The sequence below is a fragment of the Anguilla anguilla genome, chromosome 11 (assembly GCF_013347855.1).
Source record: "Anguilla anguilla isolate fAngAng1 chromosome 11, fAngAng1.pri, whole genome shotgun sequence".
Lineage (NCBI taxonomy): Eukaryota > Metazoa > Chordata > Actinopteri > Anguilliformes > Anguillidae > Anguilla > Anguilla anguilla.
Window position 1 is genome coordinate 33,261,306 of NC_049211.1, and position 19,049 is coordinate 33,280,354.

General features: G+C 44.4%; 1 protein-coding gene across 2 annotated transcripts in view; it reads right to left on the reverse strand.

Annotated features, from left to right (window-relative positions):
• Nucleotides 1–2,099: 2,099 nt before the first annotated feature.
• si:dkey-65j6.2 (pleckstrin homology domain-containing family G member 4B) overlaps nucleotides 2,100–19,049 on the reverse strand; it is a 37,674-nt gene continuing 20,724 nt past the window's right edge. Inside the window, exons 4-25 of one of the 2 annotated variants that reach the window (XM_035383039.1) lie at nucleotides 18,714–18,917; nucleotides 18,041–18,164; nucleotides 17,364–17,457; nucleotides 16,825–16,911; nucleotides 16,335–16,451; nucleotides 16,063–16,161; nucleotides 15,164–15,312; nucleotides 13,990–14,128; nucleotides 13,096–13,218; nucleotides 12,669–12,860; nucleotides 11,283–11,926; nucleotides 10,589–10,849; nucleotides 10,150–10,399; nucleotides 9,663–9,752; nucleotides 8,253–8,477; nucleotides 7,705–7,875; nucleotides 7,222–7,399; nucleotides 6,948–7,064; nucleotides 6,108–6,347; nucleotides 5,546–5,769; nucleotides 5,050–5,112; nucleotides 2,100–4,756 (exon numbers count right to left, since the gene is read on the reverse strand). In XM_035383039.1, coding sequence (XP_035238930.1) covers nucleotides 5,071–5,112; nucleotides 5,546–5,769; nucleotides 6,108–6,347; nucleotides 6,948–7,064; nucleotides 7,222–7,399; nucleotides 7,705–7,875; nucleotides 8,253–8,477; nucleotides 9,663–9,752; nucleotides 10,150–10,399; nucleotides 10,589–10,849; nucleotides 11,283–11,926; nucleotides 12,669–12,860; nucleotides 13,096–13,218; nucleotides 13,990–14,128; nucleotides 15,164–15,312; nucleotides 16,063–16,161; nucleotides 16,335–16,451; nucleotides 16,825–16,911; nucleotides 17,364–17,457; nucleotides 18,041–18,164; nucleotides 18,714–18,917 — 3,770 coding nt within the window. In that variant the 3' untranslated portion in view covers nucleotides 2,100–4,756; nucleotides 5,050–5,070. Of the gene's footprint in view, nucleotides 4,757–5,049; nucleotides 5,113–5,545; nucleotides 5,770–6,107; nucleotides 6,348–6,947; nucleotides 7,065–7,221; nucleotides 7,400–7,704; nucleotides 7,876–8,252; nucleotides 8,481–9,662; nucleotides 9,753–10,149; nucleotides 10,400–10,588; nucleotides 10,850–11,282; nucleotides 11,927–12,668; nucleotides 12,861–13,095; nucleotides 13,219–13,989; nucleotides 14,129–15,163; nucleotides 15,313–16,062; nucleotides 16,162–16,334; nucleotides 16,452–16,824; nucleotides 16,912–17,363; nucleotides 17,458–18,040; nucleotides 18,165–18,713; nucleotides 18,918–19,049 lie in introns of both variants that reach the window. The other variant, XM_035383038.1, reaches the window with a different exon arrangement.

The following is a 19,049-nucleotide window of genomic DNA, read 5'->3' on the forward strand; positions in this document are numbered from 1 at the left end:
TGCTGTTCCAGTGCATGGATGGGCCCCATGGTCTGGTACCTGTTTAGGCACTGCTCCAGTGTGTGGATAGGCCCCATGGTCTGGTACCTGTTTAGGCACTGCTCCAGTGTGTGGATGGGCCCCATGCTCTGGTACCTGTTTAGGCACTGCTCCAGTTTGTGGATGGGCCCCATGGTCTGGTACCTGTTTAGGCACTGCTCCAGTATGTGGATGGGTCCCATGGTCTAGTATCTGTTTAGGCACTGCTCCAGTGTGTGGATGAGCCCCATGCTCTGGTACCTGTTTAGGCACTGCTCCAGTGTGTGGATGGGCCCCACGCTCTGGTACCTGTTTAGGCAATGCTCCAGTGTGTGGATGGGCCCCACAGTTTAGTATCTGTTTAGGCACTGCTCCAGTGTGTGGATGGGCCCCATGGTCTGGTATCTGTTTAGGCACTGCTCCAGTTTGTGGATGGGCCCCATGGTCTGGTATCTGTTTAGGCACTACTCCAGAGTATTAGCTCCTAGAGTATCTCAAAGCAATAAGTGGTAAGTGAAAAGCACAAATAAAATCGAATCAAAATGAAGTCATATTGAGTATGGTTGTATAGATTGCGGTGCACTTCTTGTTGGACAACGGATGATTCAGGTAGCCTACTCGCTGCCCCATTCGTTGAAAAGACTTTCATCTTTTATTTCTAAACGAGGCAAAATTAGCCGAAAGAGGCAAAGGGCTGTCGGGCCTCATTACAGCAGAATGATATTGTGATATGTCCCACCGAACCACACAGGCACGGAGTTGTAAGATGCACACGAGTTATTGGTTTGCAACAGAACGCTGGCACATTTGCTGTAGATACTGTTGCTGCTGCTGTAGCTGATGCTGTTGCCATAGCAGTAGCTGTTGCTGTCTGTCACCGTGTGCATCCGTCGTGAAAAACTCCCGGTCTCACTGCAGGCAGCACAAAGTTAGAATTAATCACGTAACTGCCCACAGCTGTGACTGCTGGCCGGCTAAACCACGCCCCCATCTCTTCGCCTGCTGCCCGGCTAAACCACGCCCCCATCTCCCCGCCTGCAGCCGGCACCACAACCACGCCGCCACCTCACAAATCTATATGGCTGTTGTGACGTACAGCGGTTATCAATCAATAAATAAATGAACTGAAGATGCGGGAGTATTTACATAAATGTGCAAATGATTCATTTCTAAATAAATATATAAACAAATAGATTAGTAAATCAATCAATTCATTCATTTTATTTATTAATTAGGCTTCTGTGTTGTGGTTTGAGTAGCCTAATGACTGTACAGACTTCCTTCCCTGTTGAGTAGTTGTCTTTAATACAACTACCCAACAGGGAAGGAAGTCTGTACAGTCATTAGGGATACATTTAAAAAAAAAAATATTCATCATTTTTTTTTTTTTTCCTGAATTTGTTCTTTGGTAAGATCAACATTTATGTGTGTTTGGAAATACATGTAAAGGCATTCATGTAAGACGTTTCTATTTATAATGCTTTGTTATTCATGCAGTCATTTTAAGCAGCTACAGACCTCATTAAATGTTTATCAATACAAGTGTTATATTAATATTAAAATATATTTTAAGAGTACTAGTAGTATTTAGTTTAGTCTTTTATCTCCAAAAAACTCCAAAAAACATACAAAAAAATTTTTTATGTAAGTTTACAGTGTTTTTTTATTTTATTATTTTTTTACGTAGTTCATTTAGCTTATTATGGTAACAGTGATTGATGATGATGATTTGATAATTGCATAGAAATTACCCACAAATACACAGCCATGTGTATGGCTGTGTATTAGTGGGTAGCAATGGTGTATGTTGCTTTTGGATTACTTGGCTAAGCGTGCCTTGGGGAGAGACTGCGTCTTTAGTGACCGTGCAGATGCACTTGCGGAGAGTGATGAATGGCCGATGTTTGCACATGACCCTGAAGTTGGTGTGCCTTTAATGCTGGATTGCAGATCAACATGAACAGGCATGTCCTTTCAGTTTACAATCATTGGCATTCATGCCCTGATACAACTGGGATATCCACAAAATCAAAGGTCTGCATGTGTTTCATGAAGTCCACGTTGGTTTTTCAGAAGCCATGTAAGTTTTTTCAGAACTTTTATTCAGAACAAAAGAAAGAAATTGTTTTCGCGAATGAGGCCCACTGTAAAGAACAGTAGTGTCCACTTCAACTGGTTACCCTTTACCCAACTGTTTCTCTCTTTAAGAAACAGTAATGTCTACTTCTAACAGCACTGTCCCCTTTGACTGGTCATTCTTCACCCTACTGTTTCTCTCTGTGAGGAGTAGTTGTGTCAGCTTCTTCCCTCCAGCCTTTACCCTAATGTTTCTCTCTTTAAGGAACAGTAATGTCTACTTCTAACAGCACTGTCCCCTTTGACTGGTCATTCTTCACCCTACTGTTTCTCTCTTTAAGAAACAGTAATGTCTACTTCTAACAGCACTGTCCCCTTTGACTGGTCATTCTTCACCCTACTGTTTCTCTCTGTGAGGAATAGTTGTGTCAGCTTCTACCCTCCAGCCTTTACCCTACTGTTTCTCTCTTTAAGGAACGGTAATGTCTACTTCCGGGAGTAGTGTCCATTTTGGCCATCCACCCTGCACCAGACCATGGTCCACTCTCTGATGATTGGCTGCCTTGGAGTGAGCCGAAGCGCAAAGCCTCATGGATCTTCTACAAGGTGAAGTGCCAAGAACCATTCAGCTTTCCGTAAGAACGAGCTGAAAGAGTCCTGTCACTCATCAGACTATTGAAGGTGAGCAGCCTTACTGTTGCACAGAAAGAATCTTCCATAGATAAATGGCTGGCAAACAGCTATTTACAACTCTGAGAAGTTAAGAGCATATGGCTGAGCTAGCTAATCTCAGGATGAATGAAACATCAATACAATATTTTTAATTAAACCAAAAAGTAGGATGCCATTTCAAGAATACACCTTTAACATCTAAATATTCTTTTGATAGGCAGCCATCTTAAAATTTTAAATGTTAAAATATTTTTATGCTTCTCACTTCAGCAAATAAATGTAACTTTGGAGCATTGTGTTGCTATGGGAACAGCCCATTCACTATTCTCTTCATTGAAAAACAATGAGGGGAAATGTTGTGATGATGCACTTTTGCATTTTCTCTGTGAAAGATTCATTATGAAGATTTAGCAGTCTTGAAGCAAATCATCCGTTTTGTTTTCCATCATCCATCCTGTTACATTGCTAGGCCAGAAAGAGTCAGGCATGAAGCAGTCAAGCTGTTAAATCAAGCTTCAATTTGACTACATTCTGCATGCTACATTCACATGCCTAATATAGCTATCCAATCAGTTTGGGACATAACAGTTGTATCCACAACCTTATGTAAAAGTTAAGTGTCAGGGTTTACTTCATTTCATTGTTTCAACTCATTACATTGCATTGCTCTCATTTAGTAAAACAGACATTTAATTGATTGTTTTTCAAGATAAAGCATAACAGGACATCATTTTCCAACCAGAAAAAGATAAGAGCAAAAAAGAATGGTCCCAGAAAGAAATGCACACAGTTCACGTTCATAAAATAAGATGAAAACAGTGGCTTTTGAGTGGTGCACTTTTTCACAAAGAATGGGAAGGTCTTTCCATAGTGCTAACAAAGTTGCAACATGAAATATGTTTTGAAGCAAAGCACAGAAAATATTTTAAAGTATTTCACATAAAACAGATACATTTATATGTCAGAAATGAAAACAAAACCAACCGCATACAGTTATCAGTGCATTCCAATGATGTTCCCATTTCATGATTTCACTGGCGAGTTAAACTGTGATTGGACGACTTCCACGTGTTTCAGGGATAAGGCACGATGGCTTTAGTCTTTAGGCTTCTTTCACCTGCTAGCAAGTGATGTTGAGGGACCTTTGTCGTGCAACAGCGCCCCCTGCTAGTGAATTGCGTGCCTGCATGCCCGTTCGTTAAGCTGCTCCCGACGTGTCTTGCACGATGTAAACCAGCGGCTGATGTCATGCGCTTGAGAGGTGAGCCGGCATCATCCGCGCTCTCTCCAATCCACAGAGGAGAGTTTGATGAGGTCACACCATGAGCATGGTCAGGTGTTCCAATTTGGGAGAAAAAGGGCGTAACAGCATGCAGGAAGAGGTTCGATTACATCACAAAGGGCTTTAAGGCAGTAAGGTTACTGAAATGAAATGCCACATTGCATAGGTAGGTTTGATCTGATGTCACATGACTGTGACATAAGCAACATCATGATATAAATTGACTGTACCAACATAATACTGCAAAAGCTACGCTTCTATCTCCTTCCTGTCCATCTTCCTTTCAGCATTGTGGTAAAGATAATAAACATCAGATCTGTAGCACAGTACAACTGTAACATAACGTTTCTCAGAGAAAAATAATAATAATAAAACGGGGGATTTCCAAATCGGTACATACTTCTGCAAAACAAATGCATACAACTTACAGTACTTTCCAATTAGTATCTGCACAGGAAGTGAAATCTCAGATTCCAGCAATGGTGTCCAAGCAGGTCAATTTAAAGGTCAGGTCAGGACACATCAGTTCCTGGGCATACATGTAGAATTCCCACCCTTGACGAGGATGTCTGAAGTCTGTGTTTGATTTTTATCTAATATTTAAATATTCCCTTTTTTTACAATAGAAGTGTCTTTCTTTTTCCTGGAGCTGACTTTTCATTGGACCAGCTCCAATGGGTGCGTACAGAGTGCAACTATTCTTCCCACCTGTAGGGTCAATGGTAATAATGGTCATGTATCATACATACTGTAAAATACTCAACATAAATACTCAACACCTGACATATTTCAGGAGATAGTAACTGGTAATCACACATTAGATTTGATTTAATTATATATTATTTAAATAATATATTTTGTCCAAGATTGTTTTTGTTAGAAAATATATACAGTAACCCCAGAGAAATTACTAGTCAAAGAATGAAAAAGCTCCTTAGACTATTGATTTCTTAAATGATCACTAACGGTTGTTATTGATCAAGTAAGTGATTTACACTTACAAAGTCTGTTTCAGCAGCAGGTCAAACCTCGGTGGATTTCCCGCTGGCTGGCATGGCTTGGACCTGCAGGGGTGAGAAGTTTGGCTTCTCAGTCTGTGCTCAGAGAATCAATGATTTGAACAGAGTGCGTTATAGTGACTGAGAACCGTAGGTTTTTGCCTTGGAAGCGGCTTTGTTCAAAAACATCTGCCACATTAACAGTAATACATGCAATTTCATACAATTAATTGGTGTCCTGTTAATATTCTTGAATTCCTAGAAAAATGTCATTCTCAGGAACAATTCTTCTATTGTCCATTTACCGATCAGCATTAAGTTTAGTCAGGTGAAGTTTTGAATCAACTTTATTAGCTGTTGAGTTATGACACTTTGACAGTATGTAGAGCTCTATGTTAACTTTCAATATGTGTGAAAATAAATTACAAAAAATTTACATTCAAGATATTTTCATGATACTGACAAAACAAATAAAATACTTTTGATTGATATGCACTACCTGTCCTGGGCCCTGGGGGGCACTGTGAGCTTGTGGTTTGGGTGCAATGGTGGGTTTCTTGAACTCGTCTGAGGCCGAGGTCTGGCGGGCGTGTCCAGCCTTGGGCCGCAGGGTAGAGATGATGGAGGACGTGTCATCTGCATCTCCACCAGTCACAGACAGGCAGCTGCGATCGGAGAGACTGAATCCGCTGACACTTTCCCCAGAAGACTCTGAGCTGTCCACTGTGATTGGACAGAGAAAGTCATACATTACATTATTAGTCATAAATGATTAGTATGGTAACCCATATATTGTGAAGCGTTGAAATAGATTTTTCTTTTGTTTATATTGTTTTTCAGTATAATGCAATATATACCATTTTCACTTTGTTTTTTCTTAAACAGTGAGGAAATTTGATTCCATTATCACTGAACTCGCCAAAACACTTGGCTGATCACTTGCATTTGTCTGCCTGACAAAACTAAGGACAGTTGTTGATTGAATCAAGCCCCGTCGTCACTGTAATGAGACATTTGGACATGGATGTGGATATTAACTAATGTTTTGCAGAAAAACTCACTGAGAAGGTGAATCTTTTCGCTCTCCCTGTCCAAGTCGTCCTCCAGAGCTCCCGAGCCTGAGGAATCCCTGTGACCCCCCTCCTGGGGCTGGCCGCAGAGGAAGCCCGTGGGGGGGAGGGACCCTCGTCCTGAGGAGGAAGACGTTGACGAGCTGCTGCCTGAACCAATGGAGTCTGGCCGAGGCAGTTCATGATCTCCCAGCGAGGAGGTGACACCAGAGGAAGCCGACGCCTTGCATTCTATGAATAGGCAGACACCCAGTGTGACAACATGCAGGAGGGTGGCCCATGCTGAAGGGTCAAGGGTCAAAGGTGAGCCCCAATCAAACCTCAACTTTACATTCAATCCAATTATCATTACATCCATTTAGCAAGCACTCTCTGATCCTGGCACGCCTGTGCATTCCATTGGTTTGTAAAAGCAGCAGCAACATACAATAATAAAGAAAATATTATTCTTATTAATATATCATTGTCTAATATAATTAATTAACATTCTTGGAACCAGCAGCAGAGCAACAGAAAGTTCTAGAATGAGCAGCACTGCTCTGTCTCAAATCGCAGCTTTCCTTGACAAAGACCCTGCCGAAACATCTACTGCCTGGCTAAATTGCCTGATATCAAGAAAGGTAAATTTTGAGAAATGAAATTATGTATGTGCAGCCTACTTTCTAGTTCAAAGCTCAAAGCAAACAGCCCTTCTGGTTAAGATCACCTCTTACAGAAAAGTAGCCAGTATCAGAGCAGAAGTGCTAGAATCGGTTATCTTTTAAGCAGTGCGTTTCAGTTTCTCTTCCTATGTGAAATCTGAAAACAAGCGGCCCCCCCTGCTGACAGTACCTCTCCCGGGCAGGAAGCAGTTGACGGCCCTGTCGCAGATCGCCGCCTCGCTGGGCTGGATGTCCATGAAGGGCTTTCTGCCGATTCCCATGAACACCCTCTCCTGCATACGGATCTCTGCAGAACACAACCCGTAGTAGAGACATCCACGCTCAATTGTAAGAATGCTTGGAGGGTTTTTAAATATTTTTTATTTATTTTTTTGCCTTGCTTTATCAGAGAACAGCACTAGGGGGTCCTTTATTTCGAACAGGCATCGGTTTGGACTCCTAACCTCTGCTACGCACAGCCTGGTCCCAGAGGATCCTCTCCAGGTCCCGGGTCCAGTCGTCCTTCACTTCGGCCCGCTCCGCCTGCAGGATGTAGGTGTCCTGGAACTTCCTGCGCCGGAACCAGATCTCGAAGCACAGCCCGCTGTCTCCGGAGTTGTGCGTCATCCCCACGTCAGACGTCTGCGGAACACAGCGGTTTAAGCTATCGCATGAACATGCCGGCTGTCCTGAGCTGCAGCGGAGTACTACGCAGCAGCCGCAGTCACGCGGTTAGATTGCGTGCATTAAGCCGTCCGCATGAGTCACAACTGTCCAATTACACCCCACAGACCAAAACCATCCCTCCCCAGGTGACATTTTGGAGAATTTTGGAGCCTCTCTCTGCATGACTGATGGCCAGAGTTGAAAGAACGCAGGATACTGCTTTCAGAAATGCGTCTGCTTTACAAAACCGTTAGGTGGAATGAACGGGAGCAGGCGCGCACCTTGAAGGACTGCTTGTAGATGTAAACATCGTTCCCCACGTCGTTCCTCTTGGTCTTGCTGAAGAGGATGAGGTCCTGGAAGAGGAAGACGTGACGGAAGCACTTCTTCTTGCGGAAGGAAACCATGAACTCGTCCTGACGAATCAACTGGCCCTGTTCCTTCAGGTTCACCTGCCGGGGACGGAATGCAAAAAGATGACTCACCGCCAGGCATGTTTCAAACCTGCAATCCCTGACTTGGCATAGCAGTGGGCCACAGATGATAGGAAATGAGATGATTCGAGGCGCATCACATTATACAGGTGTTATATGCTTTATTATATTATATGCTTTGTTATGAAGCATATTTTATAACTTCAAGAGACACTAGTAACATTGCACACTGTACAGAGTTTATTTAATATACGCTATGTGACCAAAGGTTGTGAGGTTTCCACATAATTTTGGCCATGTAGCGTATATTGGGCTGTTGGCCCTAGACAAGGAGCTCTTTTAAGCAATGAAAACTTTTTTTTCAAGAAAAAACAAAAGAGAAGTGCGGCTCTTACGTCACAATTGCGGATGTCATCCATGGTGAGGAGGTCGTTGCCGTGGCGAAGCTGGAACTGCACGGCCTGCAGGGCGGCCTGGATCTCGGCTCTCTGGCGCCCCCTCTGGGGGCCGCTGCACTCGCGCAACATGTCCTGCAGCAGCAGGCTGTACTTGCTGATCCGCTGCACTGGCTTCAGCAGGTAGGACGACAGGTCCATCTTATCACTCAACGCCTGCTGCTTCTGCTGGTTTCCACAAGCAATAGGGTTAAAGGCCAGATAGAAATATGATATCAGACCCAGGATATCAAACCCAAGTGCAAGATAGCCTCCCTAAGCAACAGCCTTAAAGGGTTAGACAGGAAGGAAAACAATATCAAATCCAGGATATCAGACCCAGGTCCCAAATGGCTGCAGTGCCTCCAGGTTTGTGGTTTCCTTTCAATCAGTAAGGACCCATCCTGATCCTGGACAGCCAAAAAGACCAGCTGGTTTTTGTTTTCTGTTAAAAATCAGCAACCAATCCCAGCTTAAAGTAAAGAGGTGAGTTAACTGTGCAACCAACTGATTTAACTGATTAATTCATTCCTAAGTAACGATGAAAACCAGCAGACCCTGCAGCTCTCCAGTATCAGGGATTCAGACCCCCTACTGGGGCCAAAACATATGGTACTTGGCTTCTAAGCCAGGTACTTACAGTAAGTCAAGTACTTAAATCAAGCACATGACAGCTGAAGTACTAAAACCCAGAAGACCGTGTGGCCCTGCCAGACTGGAGTTTGCCGGAGTTAGAGATCCCGTTGATGGATAGCCAGCCATTCAGGACCTGTGCTGCTTTTTCCCTTCCTCCATTTGGCTAACTGTGGTGAAATCCTATTTGGATAAATGATGCCACATATAGATATGAGGTCACCAAAACCAGTGTTCTCTCTGGCATTGGTGACCAAATATAAATTCAGCCGCTGTCTCTAGATATATATAGGGGCATTTCAAATTTGAGAGAAAAAATAAATAAATAAATAAAAATAAAATTAATTAAATCCACAATAATCAGCACATCAGCAAAAGCATCAATAAGCCCTTGAAAGATTTTCACCTGCAGTCCCTAGATGGACTACAGAAAAGCATGATTTAACTAAAGTTATGAAAGTTTATATGCATATACTCACACTCTGGTCTAAATAGCATTGACCCATTCGGAACCAGTGTGGATTAAAAACATATCGTGTAACTATAACAGCTGGCTGTGATTCTCAGAGATTCATAAGGCGTGTGTTTGTCCTGTGAGTAAGAAAGCATCCCTTTACTTGCGTTCCTTTACAGCAGAATAGAAGAAGAAAAAGGCTGTAGTCACAGAGAATTACAAGTTTAAGACCAGGCAAAATGAAAACCAAGTCATTTGCCAACTTGCACGTGGCCCTCCCTCACCTTAAAGAAGTCGTTTCCATGGTGGAGGAGGATGGAGTCGGACTGCGGCTTGTTCTTGCTGTAGAGGGCGTACAGGTTGAAGCTTTCTTTCTGAGTAGGGTTAACAAAATACATATTGGTCTTAATGGGTGGAGAAATCAGAGAGTGCCCTTATGTATGGTATATCATACATAATATACCCTTTATATGAGGTTATCTTTGGATCCACAGCTCAAAGAGTATAGAAATGGCAGAGGGGAGGGGAGGGACGTCTGTTTGTCAAACAAGATTGAAATTAAAATTAAATTCACTCATCCCAAATTTTAAAAGGCCTTCAATAACTTCATGAATAATTTTACTGTGTCAGCATGACCAATGGGTCAATATTTATAAAGCAAAAGCCTTCTTCTGGGTGGTATTCATTAGATTAGACTCGATTATCTGATCAAAATGTTCACATTAATGATGACTGGAACAGACATGGAAGAGGTGCATTCTGGGAACGTACGTGTCTGAGGAAACAGCGGCCCACCCTGAGGGGTTCCCCCCGACACCCCTCCAGCTCCTTGAGGAAGGAGTGGCGGTGGAAGTCGTGGAGCTTCTCCAGGTTGCCGAAAATGCGTCCGCGCTGGCCCCGCAGGTCCTGGGGCACGTCGGGCGTCTCCAGCAGGGGGTAGTAGTGAGCCATGATGTAGCCCAGCGAGCGCACGTACTCCCGCTCCGTCAGCAGCAGCTCTTCCATGATCCGCTGTAGCTTCCTGCAGCGGCACAGCCATGTTAGCGTAGCGACCGTTACCAGGCAACCGCTACCAGGGCACACCACATTAATCCTCCATGATATTCTATTCATTCAAGTCCTGAAAGAGTAGTACTGCATGTTGATCTCCTGAAAAAGAGTGCCTACATTCCTGCACAAAACACATCTGAAAGGAAATCTGCCCCCTTACAGATTGTTACTTCCCCCCTCCTCCTCGGCGGCCAGGGACGCCGTCGCCGGGCACCTCCGTACGCAGGGCCCCGCCTCCTGCCGGTCATCGCCGGGGACGCCGCCGCCGAGCTCCTCGGAACAGAAGCTCCCGTGGCGGGAGATCTGGAAGCTCTGAGCGGCCTGCAGGATCCGGGGGGAGGGCTGGCCGCGGGTCCGCGCCGAGGGGGGGGCAGGCGGCTCGGACCGGACGGATCCGGTGCTCGAACCCTCGCTCAGGGACCTGGGGGCGGGGGCACAGAACCACTGTTAGGGAAACCCAGAGGAACTCAACTACAGAGGGCTGGGGGTTCAAATCCAGAACGAGGAGCTGCATTTGTATGGCCTTGTGGGAAGGTAATTTTGACCTGTATTTATTTTAATATAGTGATATCTTCTCAATTTTTATGTTGCCTTTATTTAACCGGGTTAATTGTTAATCAAGAACCATCTCTCCTTTTCGGTAATAACCTGGGTTAGCATTTCAAAAAACAACATTGAACTTGGACAGTACAAAGTTAGTGATATAAAATATGTATTGCGATCAACTGAAAAAACAAAATACGTTGCTTCAGCAAAATATCCTGCTGTGTAAATGCCTATTATGTAAAAATCTATGTTGCTTTGGATTAAAGGCATTTAGGGAAAAATGCAATGTATCAATGTGAGGTAAAGACCTGCCAAATGGCTGTTGTAACCACTCCTTCTGCCCGAAGTCCACATTTCCGACCGGCTCTTGGGTGGTCATCTCCTTCAAACCCCCCGCGGACCTCCTCTCTTCTTTCTTAGCGGGGCCCTCGAACCCATTTCCGGAAAATGGCGTCCCCTTCGCCCCCTTCGCCCCCTTGCCGTTCTTGCCGTCGGGCCTGAAGCTCATCTTGAAGCACGTGACCGTACCGTAATCGCTGTCTTGGGCGAGACCCCCCCCGGGACTCCCCGCCGAGCCGGGCCCCCCAGGCCCGCACAGCGGCGAGCTCGCCCCCGCGGGGGGCGCCGGGGAGCCGGCCTCCTCTCGCGCCCCGCCCCCGGGCTCGGGCTCGGGTTGAGCTACGGGCCGCTGGGACGGGCCGGGGTCGCTCAGCCTCTCCTCCAGCTGTCCCCAGACCTCCTGGCTTCTGAGCCAGGCCACGTTCCACACCCTCATGCCCCGGGACCCCTTCAGAGAGCACGCCTGCGCCTTCGCCTCCTGGAAACGCTCCGCCGAAAACTCGGCGAACCGCTCGCGGTACCCCTGCAGCGCGCTCTGAACGTCCGCCCCTGATTGGCCGCCGGGCTGCGACTGCTCCAGGTACTGTCTGCAGTCTTTGGCAAGTTCCGTGGCCTGAAAACAACCATTCATGATTTATTTAATTATTCCGGTAATTTAATGTGGTCACAATTACTTATTCAAGAACACCTTACAGTCAGTCTAAGGCATTATGTGTTCCATGTGAAATAATAGAATACTAAGCATACTTATATGAACTTTAGTTATACTTCAAGTATTCTTAAGTATAAAATAGTGTACTGCATCAGCATACAGTTTTTTTTCACATGGGATGTCAGTGCTTAAGATACAGAAAGAAAGGGCCAACATGGTCAAAGCCAGTCTTGACCATTCACTTTTTGCATATGCAATATATAACATGTAAGACATATAAACCATTATCTTCTGTAATAACTGATAGCTGATTTTCTGTGCTCTTCTCTTTTTAATAGCTGGGTCTTAACATTAATCTTTTAACATTTCCTTTTATTGTTTTCAATTCTGTTTTACTTTTACTGTGCTTATATTTCTTCTTTTTGTTTTGTTGTTTGTGTTTCATTATTGCCTTTCGTATATTGCCATTTTGTTTACTGTTCATTCCTCCCTTTTATGTTGCTTTTACTGTACATCTTGTGTTGTAATTTTATACCTTATTCTTTTATCTGCTCTGGAAGGCACTTTGTTCTCTATGCTTGAAAGGTGCTATATAAAAAAACTGATTATTATTATTACCATGGTTTTGCATTAATTGTTCTGAATTTAAACATTTAAATTTAAAGGAACGATTTCAGTCGTTTAAACCGTTGTAGGACATTACCCGTCCGCAGAAGCGACACAGCGTTGCCATGGTCTCCAGCTCGGCGCGGCAGAGCTCCGCTCGTGACAGGAAGTCGGCCAGGCTGGACTTAAAGGTGTACACCGTGGTCCGGAACACCTCGGTCTCGGGGTAGGACGCACCCTGGATCTTCTCCGCCTCCGTCACCAGGGTCATGGCCTGGTGCTTCTGCTCCTGAAAGGTAGAGAAAGATAGCCAATTGGGCATTGTCATATTTTACTATCTGAGTCCATTGGGTTCCCCATGATTGCCACCATTCTCTGACCTGCCAAGTAAGTAAATAATACTTTGAGGTCATGAAAGGCGCTAAATAAAAGTTTAACTCATTAATGATTAGAATGTGAACAGACTGTGACTTTCACTGGCAGAGTATAATCCATTAATGATGAGAATGTGGACTGTGACCTACATTGGCCTGAGTCAGGAAGGTATTGAAGCTGTCCAGAGTCCGCTCCACTCTCTCCAGCGAATCTTCAACAGACTCCGCCTCCAGCAACCGCCGCTCCCCTTCCGCATTAAACCACTCCCTGATCTAAGGCCAGCAGAGAACCACAATCATCATCATCATCATCATCATCACCATCATCATCCTCATCACCATCACCATCATCATCATCATCATCACCCCCAGCACCCCTTCTGCATTAAACCACTCCCTGATCTAAGGCCATCAGAGAATCATCATCATCATCATCCTCATCATCATCATCATCATCATCATCATCATCATCATCATCACCATCATCATCCCCAGCACCCCTTCTGCATTAAACCACTCCCTGATCTAAGGCCAGCAGAGAATCATCATCATCATCATCATCATCATCATCATTCTCATCACCATCATCATCATCATCATCATCATCATCACCATCACCATCATCATCCCCAGCACCCCTTCTGCATTAAACCACTCCCTGATCTAAGGCCATCAGAGAATCACAATCATCATCATCATCATCATCATCATCATCATTCTCATCACCATCATCATCATCCTCATCACCATCACCATCATCATCCCCAGCACCCCTTCTGCATTAAACCACTCCCTGATCTAAGGCCATCAGAGAATCATCATCATCATCATCATCATCACCATAATCACCCCCAGCACCCCTTCTGCATTAAACCACTCTCTGATCTAAAGCCATCAGAGAATCACAATCACATCATCGTCATCTAAGATTGTATAAGTGCACCGTGCACTGCACAGGACTGGGCTGCATTTGTTATAAGAGTACAGTGCACTGCAGCTCCATGCAGAACCAGGGCTGGGGATGGTATAATAGATTCACTGCACCTGTATGAATCTACCCTCCAGCTGCCTGAGTTTGAGCAGAAAGTCCAGGTGCTGCAGGGACTGGTTAGACCTCATCACCAGCTTGTGCACCTGCTCTTCCACCTGGTTATACAGTCCACTGGCCAAGTCCATAGCATCCCTACAGAGAGAGAGAGACAGGCAGCGGTCTGTCACATCACCCCAACTTCATTGGCATTTTGAAAAAATCTTTATCGCCTTATTTCTCATTTCTATTTTCAAAATTTCAGAAGAACCAATCGCATTTGTTAGCCCGTCCTCATTGCTGCAATGTCCCGAGTCAGTTTTGGAGACCCAAAAGCATCTTCTGAAGCACCAGCCACCACGTCATTTTGCTGCGCCGTCCACCAGCTAACTGGGCCACCCATCTCACGTGTATACTGCAATTACCCGATCGACCAGAGGTGGTGCTGTTTCACAATTATGCAGCAGTACTCACCAGCTGAAACCTTCCTGCTAAAGGTGAGCAATTAGGCGTTTAGGGGTACAGTGGGGTACACCATTGCACCGGAAGCCAGTTCTTTAACAGGATAAGCAAACAACGGACCAATCCATAACTGATCTAAAGGGTAATTTAATTTGCAACAGAGACCAGCAGAGCTGGGGGCGGCGGATTGGGTCTGGTATGAACCCCTGTAAGGGAAAGCTTTTTTGTAATAGACTAATATTTGTTGCCTTTTGTCCTTTCAGCCCCCAGTGTGGTTGGTTTTGAGCCGTTAGCCTTTACTGTTACGGTTTTGCCTTGTTTCGATTTTTTTCATATACTGGCCCTGAAAAACATTGGGATAACTGAGGTGGGACTAAAGAAGCACCTCCTCACACTGCTGCAAGGCTCCTCACTCCAGCTTTAGCTATTCACCTTTAGGTTTAGCTGAGTGGTGCTATTTACTTTTGTTTACAGTGTCTTCTTGGTGACCTTGTACTTTTGTATGCCTGAGAGAGATAGATTTTCTCTCCTTTGTAAGTTGCTCTGGATAAGAGCTTCCGTATGTTTTAATTTATTTGAAATTAAGGGTTAAACTTCTCATCACCTTTAATAGTACCTTTTAATTTGCTTGTGAATGAAACTTGTACGTTCCTGAATTAGTCTAGTTTGCTCCTGAATGAATTTTATTGGCCATGAATGAATCTTGTTTGCTTGAGGCCGATAGCTTACCGATAATCTTCCGAGTGTGAAAACCGGAACTCTTCCCTCCGCAGTCTGGCCAGCATGGCCCCGCCCTCCCTTTGCAAAGCGACCAATTGGGCGTCCTCTAGCACCTCTCTCATCATGGCCTTCTGCTCGTTGATGCACTGCTGCACGTCCTGTGACATCACACGTGTCAGACAAGGTTTATGTGATCTAGAGCCATAAAATATGCAATTTACGAAATAGGGAAATATTTAAAAGATTTAATAAGGAGAAAAAAATGTATTTATTTAATTTTTATTTTTTGGTTGAAAATCTTCCCAGGACCCAAGTTTGAAATATAATCCAGTATGAGGGTAAATTCTCTGAACTTTTTTTCCCCTACCTACGTTTTTCTTTTCCTCACAATTCATTTATAGTATTTGATATCCTAACAGATGTATATTCAATGTTTGCCCTTAGGATATTACTTTTCTGCCGATTCTGTACTTAGTATCGTTGAGGAAATAATCCACTCTGACTTTAGAAGGACCACTGTGATAAGGTGCTTTTTACTACATGCAGCATGGACAAAATTCACAGTACATCAGTAGGGTCCTTTCTCCAAAACAAAGAAGCAAGCATTCTGATATAAATACTATATACTTTGCACATTCTACATTGTTCCAACCATGTACATATTCTTTGTGTTCCATTTGAATCCGCTCTTAAGTAAAACATCATTATCTTACGTCAGGGCAAATCAACTTGGTTTGTTCTTACTGTCGAAGATCACACAGACCCACACAAAAAATGTGTGTACTTAAAAATGATCCCTTCAAGGTACACACTCTTCCACAGAATGAAATATGACCTGGAATGCTTTGGCGCAGTGCCTTTTTCTATTTTTATGAATGAGCATGGGTGGACTGACTGGCTGTCTGCACCTGTACTGTGTCAATCTTACTGGCGCCCTCGAACTTCCCGATGGCCTTCTGGAGCAGCCCGGAAGCTTCCTGGAGGTGCAACACAAATGGATCCAGTTTCTGAAAACACAGGGACGGGGGGTCACTCCAACTGAGCAAGTTTCCCAATGGCTGCACAACGAAATCCATAAATAAGCAGTTGGAACGCAGCCATGATTTCACGTGTGGCCTCGTGCAGCCTGTCGGACGGACCATTTTCTTATTGGCTGGAATATGTCACATGACTTACACACCTGATAAAGCTGCAGCCAATCGCTGTGGCTGTATGCATAGGTGCCTTCCAGGGCAGAGGTCAGCTGATGCCCCTCCACTGTCTTGTGGAGGGCCTTCAGTGAGGTAACTACGTCCATCTGGTGAATAATGGAGATAAAGGAGGTTATGGTGCGTGAATTAAAATAAATTGTGTACAATGTGGCATGTGTTAAAGTGTTATGTTTAAGAATTGGCCATTTTGCACCTAATATCAATATGAGCTACCCAGGGAAGCGCAACAAAAGGTATTTTCAGAACTGCTCCTTTTAACCATATCAAACTTTTCACAGGTGCAGAAGTACGCAGAATTCAATTTACACCAAAGAAAAGGACTCATTCAGCGCTAAACGCTAAGAGACATCCCAATTAAAAGGAGACATGCCAAGAAAAAACATCCAGTCATCCAACCTGCACCCCCCACCCACTCCTTGACCCCTGACCCCTGACCCCTGACCCTATGTGGGCCCTGACCTGCAGTCCTGGTTGTCTCTCTGGTCGAGGGTTTGTCTCTTTGTCCACCAGCATCAGGACACAGTGGACTGCATGGAGGGCTTGTTCCTAGAGCCAATGGTCAAGAGAGCAGCACTAGTTCAACAGCAATGTCCCAGGAGTACACGTAGATGTGTTTATTCAGATGCAGGTGATGCAACTTTATATATTAATTAAACCAGGTGAAGTTGACCAGCTAGCCAAACCAGAGGCTTGTCTTGAAGATGTAAAGGCTTGTCCGAAAATGTCATTTTATTGAATTCAGATAAGACATTATTATTAGTAGGTCCCAGTTCTGTTAGAGAAAAATTCATACAGTTCTCTTTAAATTTATATGGCTCCTATATCATCGCCAATGCTGGTGTTAAAAATGTTGGAATAACTATTGATTCAGATTTCTCCTTTCAGGCCAACATTAATAATATCATCAGAGTGGCCGCCTTCTACCTCGGGAATACATATGCATTTAAAAAAAGGTGTTGAGTACTGCAGTATTGAACACTGCAAAAGAGTCACTCTACCTGGACCATCAAGAGGGACTTATAGAACGCAGGGGGAGGAGGTGTCTTCCTGGCATCTGTCACCACGGTCATCCCCAGGTCTCGAACCTCTTTCCTGGGACATGCGAAACAAAGAGGTCTCAGGTCAGCTTCAATCACATCACCATCACACTCCAGTGATCCTCACATTGGTCCCATGACAACATAAACTGTTCATTACTGTTTATCTATTACTGTTGATTTTCCCACATGAAGATGTGCTGCGTTAGCAAAAGCTAATTGAGTTAAGGGAAATATGCTGTTCAGTTTTTAAAAAGCCAGACCAGACAGGAGACCACAGGCATGGTGATGTCATTGCATGCCTTTCTCTCGACGCAAGACACATTTTTTTTACTGAGTCAACCTCCACATGAACTTCACCTTGTGCCATGTGCTAAGTATCTGCACATAAGTTTAGTCAGATTGATTAGTTTTAAGTGCAGCTTGTTTTTCTTAGAATCATAAATCACTTATATCCTACTGAAGTTCTCTCCCAATGTAAGTTGAGAAGAATGCCTACAGTTGCAAAAAAGGTCTTCTTGAGGTCATCAGAATGATTTTCATTTCCTCAATATTTTTCTGCCCTCTAAATGTTAAAAGAATGCAACTGGAATTTTATGTCCTGTGTTCACTTTGGAGAACAGCAGGGGGCGCTATACCTGGGAAGAGAATGGAAGTAGAGCAACAACTTGCACAGCTCCTGGCTGGAAAGGAAGGGGGACATCCAGCCCTTGTGATCCCCGTACACCTCCACCACAGCACGGCCCGTCCTGTCTCTGCTGCCTGTCGGGGGTCAGGTGAGGGGTGTCCATGACAACCAGGTGTGTTCCAGAACATCACTCACAGTGTGCGATTACTAAACTCTCCTGAAGGTAAATCTGTGTGAGACTAGTGTGTGCATGTGTGTGCGTGTATGTGTACGTGTATGTGCGTGTGTGTGCATATATATGTGTGTGTGCGCGTGTGTGTATGGCAGTGCTGTGCATTAATGCCACTCTCTTTTATATAATACAATAATCTTTTGGCTTTTGGCTTAGCATGAAAATACAAATACAAAACACAATAACACTACATTTTCTATGGTAAAAATGCTAAAATTTGATAATATGTTTTGTAACCATAATGCCATCTTAATCAAAATTAATAAATGTGAAGTTAAGGTGCTTCACACATTGTGATTGATTCCAATAGGCTGACCAATTAGAATACTGTACACTGCTGCTAAGTGTTACCCCACTGAGACATAAATACTGCAGTGATGACCTCCTCCTTGAACACTCAAACGTGTAGCTGTATTTAGCAAGTAAATCCTCTTCTGGAACAAGGTTTTACCTGGAAGGCAGGCGACTCCCAAGTGGAGGAGGGAGCTGCTGGGGCCCTGCGGTGAGGCAGGGTGCGGACCCCAGGACCTGGGTGAGGGGGCGTGGTCTCCCGGGGGCCCCCGCGGCCCCTCTCCTGGGGGTGTCTGGAGCTTTTTCTGTCCGTTTATGAGAAGGGGAGGAGTCTGGGCCTCAGCGTGGCCTATCTGGATAAGAGCTACAGACAAGAGGAATTCAAATTAGTCACCTGAGTACTGCCAATCTCTGGGGAGCAAAGGTTGTGGACTCTGGGGAGGGGGGTATAATACAAAATACAATATCAAGACCATAAGCGTCAGATGATTGCCAT